This window comes from Protobothrops mucrosquamatus, unplaced genomic scaffold (genome assembly GCF_001527695.2).
Source record: "Protobothrops mucrosquamatus isolate PMUCROS unplaced genomic scaffold, P.Mucros_1.0 scaffold1307, whole genome shotgun sequence".
Taxonomy (NCBI): domain Eukaryota; kingdom Metazoa; phylum Chordata; class Lepidosauria; order Squamata; family Viperidae; genus Protobothrops; species Protobothrops mucrosquamatus.
The window spans coordinates 82,121-97,094 of NW_015387508.1; the positions used below are offsets into that span (position 1 = coordinate 82,121).

At 39.3% G+C, this 14,974-nt stretch overlaps 1 protein-coding gene across 1 annotated transcript in view; it reads left to right on the forward strand.

Moving 5' to 3' along the window:
• The first annotated feature begins 8,055 nt into the window (after positions 1-8,055).
• The window catches only part of UFL1 (UFM1 specific ligase 1), a 37,265-nt gene continuing 30,346 nt past the window's right edge, over positions 8,056-14,974 (forward strand). The window contains exons 1-3 of the mRNA XM_015821334.2: positions 8,056-8,185; positions 12,300-12,445; positions 14,295-14,323. Coding sequence (XP_015676820.1) covers positions 8,109-8,185; positions 12,300-12,445; positions 14,295-14,323 — 252 coding nt within the window. The 5' untranslated portion in view covers positions 8,056-8,108. The remainder of the gene's footprint in view (positions 8,186-12,299; positions 12,446-14,294; positions 14,324-14,974) is intronic.

Consider the following 14,974-nt stretch of genomic DNA (forward strand, 5'->3'; position numbering starts at 1 on the left):
TTCATCATCTGAGTTCAAGAATATTGCTTTCGGGTGGGATGAAAGTAAAGGCAAAAGGATAAACTATGATAAAGAAAACCACAGGCAACATTTCCCCCATCCTCCCAGTTTATAGTTGTTTTGCACACTGCAAATATTTTTATTTCTTTACCATTCTTCATCCAGAAAAACCTACAGCAATTTATCAATCAGCAATTACCTTAATAAGCACAACAATAGCCTTTCACCCTAGTTCAAACTTATTCAAAGGCTGGAACAGAACTTTTCTTTTAAAGAGAATTATGAAATTCACCTCGAGCAGGAAAAGAATCCAGCTTCATTTTGTAGTTATTGAGTGTCATCCATGCAAGTCAGCATTCTCAATAATCTATCTCAGTAACGTAACCAATAACAGGATATTAACAAACTGGTGAGCTAAAAGAAAACAATACGACTGTGTGGACATAAGGGCACTTCCTGAGGCAGATCCCATATGATGCTTCTCTAGTATTCAAATCCCAGCCAACTGCATCACCGCAATAGGTTCCCAGCATTGCAGCACTGGTATTCTGTTTCATTCAGTAACAAGCAAGAAGTCCTCTGATTAAAACAGGACAGGAAGGAAATGATCCATCATTGTGGGTTAAGGCAGTGATGGCGAACCTTTTAGAGACCGAGTGCCCAAAACCTGGCCCCGCCCCATTCCACCCTCCTGCCCCACCCCCACTCTGCCCCCCATCCCCCACCCCACCTGCCCACAGGACCACTCACCGCCTCCAGGGCCCGCCGCAGATCGCTCAGGCAACCCAGCAGCACTATGGCGGTCATGCCCTCTGCCCACGCCCTGCAGCATCAACTGTGCACGATGGGGTGTGAGGGCAGAGTCTTGTCTATGCTGCCTGGCTGTCATTTCCATGTGGGCCACGCTTGAGGGCGACTCTCCTTCAGGGGGGCTGCTGGAGAGGAGGGCGTTGCGGGGGGAGGCAAGGCTGGGGCAATGGCACGTGTGCCCAGAGAGAGGGCTCCGAGTGCTGCTTCTGGCACCTGTGCCATAGGTTAAGGTGTCTCAGAATTGGAGTAGAGCAACTTTTGGAAACCAAAGGGCTTAGATGAACTGAAATACAGTTGGAGTTGTTACTCAAAAAATATTTCATAGTTTCCTAGTCCCTCTGGCTGGGTCTGGTGGGGAATTCATTCCCTTGAAAAAGTGTATTTATGATCTGGGAATGCTCATAAATTCATAGCTCTGAATAGAGTAAAAGTTCGAGCCTACAAAAATATTGAAATCTGAGTTGGCGGTATGATCAATCATGCCACAAAAAATGGCATAAGTATTTGTTTGAAGGTGAAAATATTTTTGCCCAAACATTTTCTTTTAAAGTGTTATAGCCAATTTAAATAACAAACATGTTCTTTGCTTAATTACAGCTGCCAAAGATTTAGATGGCAAGAGGCTAAAAGAAAGAAACTTGGTATATTTACATATAAGATGCAGTCTATCATATTTTCCACTAAAAACAAGAGCTGCACTAAATAAGATCTGTCTTGATTAAAAAGAATACCCTTGAAGCAATGCTTAGATGCCACATGTTTCTTTGTGATCAGTAATCTAATCTAGGATATACACATGAATGCGTGCCAAAGGACCCCGATAGTAGTGAATGATTTATTTTGAGGGATGGGATTAAAGGATTATGTTAATACTGTTGACAGTGATCAAAATAAACTGAGCTGATCTCTTTTCAAATGATTCAGTATTTATGGACTCTCTTCCCCCGTATTCAGAAAAGGATTATCTAAAATCCAAGTCTTAAAATGCTGCTATGCAGGTAGCCCTCAATTTAGGACAAGTCAGTGACCATTCATAGTTAAGACCTACCCCTTCCTCCTCACCCCTTGTCACCGATCAGTCACTTCCTCTTAATATAGATCTCCTTCTGGAAGCAGCTGCTACATAGTGAAGGCCATATGGCTCCATCTTAGAAGCAGAGACCAATTAGAAATGTGGCCACCCCACAAAATGGCACCTGCTTCTGGAATGGTATCACAAGGCCTAGGAATGCCAAGGTATGGCATTGCATGGTCTCCTTCTCAATACAATCTCTGGATTCCAGTGGGGTGGGGAAATAGGTCCGAGGCCTACAGAGGATCTCTGAGGGATTCCCTTACCCAAGGCACCACGTGAGCTACTTAACTATTGAATTAGGGAGATCAGTAATGGGCATCATGAAGCAAAGCAATCCCGTGAGCAACTTGCTTAATGACTGTCACAACTGCGATCGTTATAGACAGGTTCATTACAGTCATTCCATTAAGGTCGACGACTATCTATATGAGAACTCATGCAGCCACGCACATGGATATTACTAGATCAGATCAGTTTCTGGAAAGAGTAGCAGCACCTTTATAAATGCTAAATGGATTAAAGTGATTTTTGGACCTTTTTATTTGTAGTTTAGTCCAGGATATGATCCTAAGACTGCTTTGGTCACCTTTGTGGATAATCTTTTGTAAATAAGGGAAGTTTAGCCTTGCTAGTTCTCCTGAAGCTCTTAGAGCTTTTGATACCATCAGCCATAGCATCCTTCTGGACAGTTTGGCTGGATTGAGCTTTGGGGCACAATTCTACTGTCAATCTGGCCCTTCTTGTTATGCCAGAAAGTGGTATCCCAGATCTTGTTGCCTGTGCAGATAACTAGTTTGTGGCTAATTAGACCATGAAAAAAACTATTTACGCATATGAAAAATTCATCCACTAATTTGTATCCATCCTGCTGCAACCATATGGAACCCTGCAGTGTGTATAATGAGCTCTATTTTTATTTTCTAATTGTAGCTATATACAATTGTAAATAATAAGAGTATGGCTCTTCATACTCTTTCATTCATAATTATTGTTTTTAATCTATAGAAATATGTCTTTTGATTTTCAAAATATTTTATAAGGATATGGATGAATTGAGAGCCTTAATTCTAAGGAATTAAGCCTCTTAATACATCCATATTCATGCTGGGTCATGATCACTTGATCATGGGGATGCTGAAGCATGGGGGTGCTGTAACTGTGAAAAACGGCCCAAGTCACTTTTTTCAGTGCCATTGTAACTTTGTACGGTCACTAAATGAACTATTGTTAAATTGAGGATTACCTGTAGTGAATACTTCACTAGTCCTATGCACAAAGGCAATCTCTGCTTACTGCTGTTTTTCTTTTCAATCTGCCCAGAGGAACATCACCTAAAAGAAATTCCAGGCTGTTGTTGTATTCCTAATACAGGTAGTCCTCGACTTACGACCACAACTGAGCCCCAAATTTATGTCACTAAGTGAGACATTTGTTAAGTAAGTTTTATCCTATTTCACATTTCTAGCTACAGTTGTTAAGTGAATCACTGCAACTGTTAAGTTAATCACACCGTTGTTAAGTGAGTCTGACTTCCCCATTGACTTTGCTGGTCAGAAAGTCACAAAAGGTGATCACATGACCCCAGGACACTGCATACATATGAGTCAGTTGCCAAGAGGCTGAATTTTGTTCACATGACCATGGGGATGCTGCAATGGTCGTAAGTGTGAAAAAGGGTCATAAGTCACTTTTTCCACTGCCGTTGTAACTTTGAACGGTCACTAAATGAACGGTTGTAAGTCGAGGACTACCTTTAATCTGCCTTGGTAATAATTTCATTTCACATCATTGCTTTTAGTATTTTTTTTAAAATAGAATACCTTGGCAACGTTGGTCTGACATTGTTTTCTTGTAATGTTGCCAGCAAACTGCATGCATTCTTTGCATTCAATGAGTAATATACAATTTATAAAGTGTGTATGGAGTGTATGTGAACTTGAATACTTGGATTTGTTTTAACTCCCCTCTGAGCCTCAGTTTGGCTGAATGAGCTTTTTGCCAAGGACAGATCAAGTTTGACCCTAGGTGGGAATTAGATAGAATATGCTAAAAGAAGTGGCAGTAAATTTATTAAGACTGTCACCCAATGCAAAAGCCACTGAAGCATACAACTAAACTAAATGAATAAATCATAGATTAGCTCCTAACCGAATGACACCATTTTCTATATTAGATTCTAATATAGCAGTTCAAATCTGGTTTAAACTTGATTAAATCAAACACTGTCCAGCTTTTTGAATATCTTGGGACTTTTTGGGGGGAGAGGGACTTTTTTACACAACAGTTGTAAGCACCTGCCCCAGCTGATCCTCTCAGGGAAGCAGGACTCTTGACTCCATGAAGTTAATTAAAAAAAACTTACTGAAAGTGGTTGCAGTAGAGACAGGTGGAATCTAACGGTCCTGTGCAAAGCGCCCAGCAATTCTTCCCATTCCAAAACCCAATTCCCCTGACCAGTCCACCGCCAGCCAATACACTGCAATGTTGTTTTGAGAGTGCTGAGGTACAAGCCTGATAACGGGTCATCCTCAGGGCGCAGCACCCTTGAAGTCAGGCTGGAACCAGCTAAGACAGAGTCCATCTAATCTCCAGAGATGATCCCCCTCCCTAATTCCCATGAAGTTACAGCAAAGTGAAAGCATGCACAGAGTGCTCCCCTCCCCCGAGCCTCCTCCCCCCCCATCAGAATGGCAGGACACCCACAAAGGGGACTTGACAACAGTGGTCATTCAAACTTTTATATCTTGTGACCTTGTAAGTTATCTGCTTATCTTTCCCATCTGTCGATTTGATAACTTAGATTTACATTAGTCAATTTATTTCCTGATTCCAACAATCCAGCTTCAATCCAGCCACTTCAAATCTTCAATCACTATAATCTGTTGATCACCTGACTCATATGTTTTTATGGTAAAATTTGAAAAGTATGTCATTGTCTATTCTATTGCCAGCATATATTCTGGAAAATATTGTGATTGAAAAACTAGTCTTTCTGACGTTAGAAAAAGTTGTTTCATGTAAATGTAGATCTAAGGGGTTTTTTTTTTCAGTTTTTCAATGTAATTTTTGTTGTGAGTGCCAGGAAGGTTAAATAATATGTTCTCTTTTTGCCCCATTTGTCCTCTTTTCCATCTGTCCAGATATCTGGTAACTCTGTCCAGGCTTGAAAGCATCTTATGTAAGATATCTTTGGTATTCTAAACTAGATTTAGTTTCCCATAATGCCTTTTTAATTTTACACAAAGCTTAGAGAGTAAGGGGCATTCAGAAGCAGAGGTCTTCAAATTTGGTCCTTTTATGACTTGTGGACTTCAACTCCCAGAATTCCTCAGCCAGGCATGCTGGCTGAGGAATTCTGGGAGTTGAAGTCCACAAGTCATAAAAGTACCAAGTTTGAAGACCCCTGATTCAGAGGGATGACTGCATGAACTATATGAAGTGCTGAATTACAAAATAATTTTAAGTGATATCTAAGGAATTAATTACTAAAATGAATGAACTGTTTGCCTCACTGCCCAATGAAACTGATATTATCCAATGAGAGAGTTCATCCTCCCAACCATGAATCATTTTTCAGGGATATATCCTCAGGGACATTGCCATTGTCTCATCTCTATACACAGTGAAGATAGTTTAAAATTATATTTTTATTCACAATTATTATTGATAGAACATCTGAACGTAAAAATTTACTGATTCCTTTGTCCCACTCCTCCCTACCACAACATCTCCCAGGAAGGATAAAAGAATTATATTATACTAATATTCTTCTTTCAGGCTGTAACTATCTTATCACCAACACAGTAGCCAAATTTTATGTAGCTACTAGCTGTACCTGGCCACGCGTTGCTGTGGCTCAGTCTGGTTAAATGGAAAAGAAAGAAAAGAGAAAGCGCACGTTTGTAATATGTTTAATTTCACAATGCTTGTGGGTATACAATGTTTTTTGTTGTTCCATTGTCTGTGCAGATATAGAGATTGTCTGGTTTGCCGACTCTAGAACATGCAACATATAATTGTCCATGTGAGAAGCAATCCGTGTCTAGATCTAAACCGCACAATTCTAAAGATTGGCCCTGAGCAACAGATGGCGCTGTTTTTCAAAAAAAGCATGTTTTTACCTGTCACAGGTGGGACATCTATATAATAGTAGATATATAAAAACACGCGCGTATTCGAATGCAACGTTGTGTCAAAATTTCAAAGCAATCGGTGAAGAACTTTCGGAGATTTAAGATTTTGAACAAACGAACATTTACATTTTTATTTATATAGATAGTGAAAATGTTGCAACTACAAATGTGACAAATTTGTCATTCTCATACTATAATTTCAATAATTTTATCAGGGGAGTGGGGTGATAAGTTGAACTTTGATTGTAGAAATATGATGATTGGATATGATTTTTACCTGCCTGCAGATGTCTTTAAATAGTTTATAATAGCCAGTCCAATATTTTTAACAACCAATTTGAAAGGGTTTTTTCCCCTGAAGCTGTTGATATAAATGCAATTTATAAATTGAAAATTTATCCAACATATTAATTCTCCCCTCCAGTATCCCAAATCTCCCCAACATTTTATTGCATGAACAGAGACATTCACTCCTCTGACGCTATCCAGCCGTTATTGATCACTCTAGCTAGCATCCTCATCCAGAGAGTTACACTAGACAATCACTGGACTAGCACAGGAAAATATGAAATATGATCAGCTACAAAGTTTTGCCGCAATGTTTAACTTTGTATAAAAAAATTGTGCAGTCATCTGACAGGCATTGTACTTCATTTAACATAACACAATCCTTTATGTGTTCACTGAAAAATGAAAGTTTCTTGCATTTGGTGGAGGTAGCAAGCAGCACTTTTTGCTGACCTGACCCTGAATCAGAAGCTAAGTATGATCAAGCCTGAACAGCTATTAGATGGGGGAAATACCTAGAAAATCCAGGGCTACATGTTGGAGTGGTAATTCTCCAGAAAAAGACCGTGACATATCAGTTCTGCATTTCTGTCAAGCAAAACTACATGGCCTGTCCAGAAGACGTAAACCTTGATTTGGAGACTAGTTCTTTAGCTTTAGGGCATCTACAAACATACCATTTGTCCTGCTTCTGGCTCATTTCCATTATCCCTCTTGAGCCCTGCTGTCTTAGTTGCGGAGCAGCATTTATTTATTGCCAACTTAGCTGCAATACATCAGAAATCCCCAAGCTCCCTTAGGTCAACTGCTTTTCGGCTTCGGGGCTCTTCTCCTTCTCGTTAGAAGAGTTTCATTTGCGGAGGCAACGTGTTTGTGAGTTATCATTTCACCGTTTAATCACCGTCCTTCTCAGTTGTGTTGATATTTTGCAAATGCGACCACAATGTGGAGGGGAAGGGGGATTTTATTTTATTTTTTTTAGCTTTCTGCTATGGAAGAAATACAAGATAGCTCTCGTGGACTTCTCCACCCGTCAAGATCAATTGTAACAAGACCTTAAGACAGTGTTTCTCAACCTCGACAATTTTAAGGCATGTGGACTTCAACTCCCAGAATTCCAATTCTGGGAGTTGAAGTCCACATGCCTTAAAATTGTCAAGGTTGAGAAACACTGCCTTAAGATTTTTTGAGATTTGGGGGAGAAAAAACGTCATGCTTGCGAAGGAACGTTTTGCAAAAGAGCTACCACTTTTGCCTTTAATTGTCTTAAGACCACTCAGAAAGATGGTGCAATTATTTGTCCGGATCGCAAGTTGTTTCTCGAGCATCGTGAAAATGCGTGTTTGGTTTTAAAAAGATTTGGTTCCCAAATAGGGTTGCAGCTTACGAAGACCGCTTTCATTTACTTTTCAAAGCTTTCTTCCAGAGGGACAGCGTATTTTCGGAAAGGTCAAGATTCAAAAGAGTAAAGGCTGTTTGTCCACGCTGCCACGACCACGGGCTCATGTTTTTTTTCCAGGTTTCCGATTCAGGATAAGGAGAAACTCCAGAGAAGCGGTCACCAGCATCTCAGCTCTTTCCCGCTTTCCGCCCTAGCAGACAGAGCTCTCCTGCAGGGGGCGCCGTCGCCGATCGACGCGCCTTACGCGAAGACGTGAGGAATATTGATCCTGCTCGCGGCCGGTCGCTGGGAAGGTTCCGTTTGAGCTGACGTGTGACTTTCGAAGCCTTCTTTAGGACACGCCCCTTTCCCCCTGGCTCCGCCGCCTCTCCACCCTCCCCGACCAGACCCGGGGGCTGCGATGGCCGCTACGTGGGAAGAAATCCTCAAGTTGTCTCAGCAGTTTCAATCCGCTCAGTTCGCCCAGGCGACGCAGAGGTGAGGGGAGGGGGAAACACTTGGCGGGCGGACCGAGGAAGCAGCCCCCCCCCGCCCGCCCGCTCTAGTCTCCTCCGAACGACGCTTTTCCAATGCTCTGTGACGGCCCTCATTTATTTTTTTTTTTTGCCCCTTAAACTTTATGCCCTTATGACCGTAATGCTTTTGGAAGAAGCGACGCGTCCTTCCCGCTTTTAATAAAAGGGGAGCAAGTCTACCGTAATCTCTCAATTAGAGCTGCTCTTTCTTTTTTTTTTTGCTTCCTTTCAAAAGCATCCACCTGCATTCCGTAACCTGGCTGCTGCTGTCAAGTGATGATTTTCCCATGCCAGGAACTAAACCAGGGGTAGTCAACCTTGGCTCTTTTATGACTCGTGGACTTCAACTCCCAGAATTCCTGAGCCAGCACAGCTGGCTCAGGAATTCTGGGAGTTGAAGTCCACGAGTCATAAAAGAGCCAAGGTTGACTACCCCTGAACTAAACAAACATGACGATTTTCTTCATGCCAAAAACTAAACAAACAATCAGGGGATTTGCTAGATTTTCCTGTAAGCCTACTATCAAAGGGATAAGCCCAGATCTACAAAAACAAAAATTCTGCCCACATATATTGGTATTTATCTATTCAGCATGGCTGGGTTTCCTTGCTGTTCTTACTGCTTTTCATGAAAAGTACATAAAAATTAACAGTGCCTGAAACATGTTTGTAGGGGAAAGAGATTTCCTGGTGACAATTTCAAATATTCAACACTTGCGTACCAGTTATACTTTTGCAGACTTCCAACAATGTCATAGCAAAGCTTTATAGAGAATTTTTAAAGACCACGATAATGTGTCTTCTATCTTCTAAACCTACTGTCACAAAAACTGTTAAGGGTGGTTTCCACCAGCATAGAAAGCATTGTAAATATTTTTTTTTCCTGGCATGTGGATGTTAGAACAGCTAGAAATCTGAAGCTTCTAAATAAAAATCAATTTGTAATTCTTCCATTAAAGCAGACATGTCAAACACAAAGCCCGGGGGCCGGATGTGGCCCGCGAAGTGGTTTCATGTGGCCCGCGAAGCCATCCTGGAAACAGTGAGGGAACGGCCCCCTCTGCCTTGGCCCTGGCCCAGGCCAGCCGGGAGCCAATGTACAATTTTGTGGTGGCCATCTATGCTGAAACACATTCGGTCTTAGCGCCATAAGCCCCCCCCCCCGGCATGGCCTGAGAGGAACAGTGAGGCTCCTCCAGTGGACCATGCCTTGGCACTTGCCCTGGTCCCACCTCCTTGTGCCAGAGACCCTCAGATCTATCCCACTCCTGCCCACATCCCCACAGGCACCCTTGACGCGAACGATGTAGAGCTGGCCACGCCCACCCAGTAGGGCGCACCTACCCTGGCCACGCCCACCCGGCCCCCTGAGGGCAACCGCAATGCTGATGCGGCCCTCAATGAAATTCAGTTTGACATCCCTGCATTAAAGAATTTTTTTAAAAAAGGGAGTTCAGTTCGTTGTAAAATGAAAGACTTTCAGTTTTTTCCACACACTTAATATATTTACGTTAGAATTTTGATGACTATTAGAACAGAGCAATGCTTTGGATTCAATTTCAGATAAAAACATTGGAGCACATGAGGATACAGATGTAACTCCTTAAAGGATGGGAAAGAAAGCCACACAAACTTTGGAAAAGTTGCGGTTGTCATAAAGAGTTGCATGATTGTATTACATTGAGCCCCCACATTCTGAAGTATCTATGGGGAATTTAATCCAAACCACTTAGATCTATCCTAGAGGTCTCTAACATACAGAATTTAATTATGAAGTTGAAGATTCCATGACAGTTCCAATGTATGTATACATAGCAGGCCACATTTTTGTGAATTGTCACATTAACGGTTTTCTTTACTTTAAACTCTGGATGTAAGGATCAGCTCCCAAAATATTTTGTGATGCACATATTGGTTGGAGAATTCTGAAAACTGAAGTCTCTATGTTTGAAGAATATCCATATTGAGAAAAGTTATTTCAGTTTATTACTAACAATTATCATGAAGTATATTATGAACTAGGTCCATATCTGCTTATGGAATGGGTGAACAAAACTGACTTCCATGCTATTCCTTTCAACAATTGCATAGCTTCTATGACAAGAAATTGAGCAAGAAAGTGGCATTATCAAAAAATGTGGTGATGAAGCTACTTAATTCAGCAGGATTCTTGAAAAAATTTTGGGGAAATGAAGTTAAGAAGCATTGGGAAAATCAGCTTTCATAAAATCCTTCCTTGGATGAATATATCAATCTGACGCTATTGATTTTAAATGTGTTTAACTAGGAAATAGTAGTCTCCATGATTCATATTTAAAATGTATTTCATATAATTGTAGTTTCTATAGAATTTTCAGAAGCACTGGGTACTCAATTTCTGATAAGTTTTAAGTCATTGTCTGAAATTGGTACAAAATATAAAGTGTTGAACAAACTACTTATTCTATTTAGATGTTCATGAAATATTTTGGATACTGGGAGTTTGGTGCGGTTTATAGAAAATAGACACGAAGGTCCAGACCTGAATTATAGGCAGCTTTAAACTTTTAATTTTTGACTGTGGTAGCACATATCTCAATGTTGGGTATGTATGTTTTTGTCACATAACACCAATATTGACATAATCATAACCATAATTTAACCTAAATCATGGGAGAGGGACATTACAGGTAGTCCTCGATTTACAACAGTTCATTTAGTGACCGTTTAAAGTTATAACAGCACTGAAAAAAGTGACTTATGATCACTTTTCACACTTATGACCATTGCAGAATCCATGGTCATGTGATTTACATGCAGATGCTTGACAACTGGTTCATATTTATGATGGTTACAATGTCCCAGGGTGATGTGGCCATCTTTTGCGATCTTCTGACAAAGTCAGTGGGGAAGCCAGATTCACTTAACAACCGTGTTACTAATTTAACAACTGCAGTGATTCATTTAACAACTGTGATAAGGAAAGTCATAACATGGGACAAAACTCACTTAACAAGTTTCTCACTTAAATTCTGGGCTCAGTTGTGTTTGTAAGTCAAAGACTACCTATGTTTACAAAAAATATATTACTGAAAATGTTTAAAATTACAGAGATACAAGGGGATATTATTTACGTTCTATACATATAGACAAAAATTATCCTAACATATCTAAAATATAAGTAGAATGTTGATATATCTGTACAATATCTTACAGGAAGTCCTTATTTAGCAATCATAACTGCTTCTGGAGAGTTGATCATTAAAGGTAGCACTTGCTAAGTGGAAATTATGTGACAGTGACCATGCTTATGATTTTACTTCAGCTGTCCTTTGCTTTACAGCATCAGAAGGATACAACCCCAAACAGCCAGCTAAGCCCAAATGTGGGGAAAGTTTCCAGAACCCAACTTACAAGGAAGCTGGATAAAAGGGCAAATGTTATAGTCCTTTTTTCCTCACTCCTCCACCATTTGGAATGCTCAACCAAGCATGGAAATAATTAGCAAGAAGAGAATTAATGTTTGCATTTAAATTCATTGGAGAGGAAGGGATTACAAGAGAGTAAGCAGGCAGACAATGGACTATATACACTGAAAGGAATGTACTAATGTTTGCTGCTTGCTTAGCCTGCTCACATTTCCTGCCACCAGGTGCTTAAGAGGCAGAAAACATTTAGGTCTGGTCAGTTTCAAGCAGCAGCTGTCCTAGAGAGATTTAATCAACTAATTAAGATCATACTGCTGAGCTTATTAACTTGCAATAGAGATACATTATGCTGTGGAGAAAGGCAACTGAGGAAGAGAGAGCTTTTTCCGCAAGGAGGGAAAAAGGGAACTCAGGTACAGGACAATACAAATTAACCTTCTCTAATAGTGAATACTATATAAAAGGGGGAAAGGAGAGAGAGAGAGAGAGACTGCAAGCATTGTAAATGTAGGAATTGGATGCAAAGTTACTTTTTAATCATCATAACTGAATAGTTGCTTTCTGAAGCAGTTGCTAAATGAGGACTAACTATAGTGACAAAATATCACATTTGAAGTCAGACGCTTAGGATTACATGCAAATTCTCTTGTCTGTTCTTTCAATATGCAGACTGTCGGAACGTAATTGCATAGAGATTGTTTCTAAGTTAATTGCTGAAAAACAGCTGGATGTAGTACATACTCTTGATGGAAAAGAGTATATTACTCCTGCACAGATTACCAAAGAAATACGTGATGAACTTCATATTCGTGGTGGTAAGTGCGTATTAATATAATCTTCAAAATTTGACAGAATTTGTTGTTAAATATCACTTATTTTTTAAAAGGTGTTACTGAAATGTATATCTTTCTTGTTTAAACATTGCGTAATTATAATTTTAAAACTGAAATCATGGTAAGGTGCTTAATAGTAGATACTGAAATTCTACAAAGCCATATTTCCACTAGAAATGCATTTTTCCTGCCATTAGACTGTTGAGAAAGTACTTGAATTTAGCAAGAGAAACATTTTAGACATTTCATTTCTAAAACCATTAGCCAAAATGCTAATGATAATTTTGTTTCAATTTGTGTTGAACACTAAACATCTCTATTCAGAAATTTCACTGAATTCAGTGACATTTCCCATCAGGTAAGTTATCCCTTTTGTTAAGCTGTATATTGCCTGGCTAATATACTCAATGATCATTTCTTAGAAGGAATGGCAAGAAAAGTATTCTTATATGGATTCCAAGTGCAGAATTCTTCTGATGGAATATTACATATCTGTGTTACATAGAACCATTAAAACAATTCACTGGACACAGATTTTTTGTAATCACTGCATTAGTTCACTGATATGTTATCCATGAAGTGAATAAGAAACAAAAAGTAGATCTCTCATCTCTTTGCATTTTTATAAGAAGTGCCTCTGTGATACCTCAGTGTGATTCAGTTCTACATTGCTCTAAATATTTTCTTCCTCCAATGATGATTTCTTGACAAATATTGCATGACTTCCTTCATCCTCCTGAAACATAACTTGCATAATAAAAGGCAGTACTCCTGTAATATTAAAATACTTTCCAAGGCAGCTTTCATTCTTGTGAATGTGTTCATTGTGACACTTGTAGCAGCACCTTCATACCCTCAGGAAACAGAGATGATAAGAGTTTAGCTCTTGAAATTCATTGTAAGGATTATATTATGTCTCTATAGCAGTGATGGCGAACCTTTTAGAGACTGAGTGCCCAAAGTGCAACCCAAAACCCACTTATGCATCGTCGAGTGCCGGGTGGGTGTGGCCCATTGGGTGGGTTTTGCCAATTGGGTGGGTGTGGCTAATTGGGTGGGTGTGGCTGCAGTGGTAATGGCAGACTGGGTGGGACTAAAAAGTTCAATCAATCAATTCCAACTTTGCAAGGTCTTGAAATTGACTGATTGAATTTTTTATTTTTTTTTGCAGAGGCCTAAAGCAAAAAGGTTTTATAAAACCCAGCTGAAAGCCTAGGACTGGGGTGTGCCCACAGAGAAGGCTCTGAGTGCCGCCTCTGGCACCCGTGCCATAGGTTCGCCACCACTGCTCTATAGTAAAATGATTGCAGTTTATATTGCAGAATATAAAAAACTGCTTCAAAACTTCATCCCTAGGAACCTTATTCTTGCTTTACTCAAATTAATGTTTGCATTGTTGAGCTCATTTCATTTTTACTTTAGGTGGGAAAGAAGGCATTTTTATGCCCAGATTTTTTTTTAAAAAATCATTGAATGAACCCCTTCATTGAAACAGCTTGCCACATCAGTGTAAGGCTTATTTGTACTCAGCTTGCATTTTCTCCTTCTTTACTATTCTTAGTGGTGCTGATACAATCTTTGCATTTAAAGTTGTAGAAGTCCTCTTCTGCATCATAAATGATATGTTTCCCTTAGTGCGTGAGAATATATTCAGATGAAAGTAGCATACAGATGGCAGCAACCACGCTGGAGAAAATATTATAGGCAGCAGTCATACGCAACATTCATGCTTAAAGTTGTCCCAAGTTACTTTGGAGATTTGAAGTCAAAATGGAAATCATAATGAACAAGTATTAATATTTCACAACATTCATTTTTTATCTTACTACAGGTCGGGTGAACATTGTGGATTTGCAACAGGTAATTGGAATTCATTATAAACATTGTTTATTTTTCCTTTATTAAGTCAGTTTGATGCTTATAGGTGTTTTTACTAGTTCTGTCATATAATTTTTAAAGGAGGTATAAACTATTTGATGTCTGTAGAGTTTTATAATTACTGTATATATCACCTGTTTTTTATTGTGTTTATATCCTTGTAATTTTGTAGTTAAATACTTTATTCATAATGAAATATTCTATCATATTTTTTAATTTCTTTAATTTCTCCTAAAGCTGTGTAAGCTTTCCATTTATTATGCATCCATTGTTGAATGTTAAGCGTACAGTATAAATAAAAATGAATGTTCACCGATGCATGCAGAATTATATTTCATTTCCATTAACGTTTTTTCTTCTCAAACCTCAAGTAAATGGAATTATTTTATAACATTTTTATTGATGTTATTTTGTGTTTTAACTTGTTTTAATGTAGGTCCATATTTTAGTTAAAATTTTTGGTATTGAAATAGCTGCTAAATAATTATGTAGGAAATTGTCAGATTGTTTTAACAGGAAGTAGTAAATTAGATTTATTTTGCTATACTGTTTGTAAAACCAGATTTTGGGGGGATTTTGGGGGCCTCTAGATGCTCCCATGTAACACCTCTCCTGCGCGAGCTGCACTGGCTA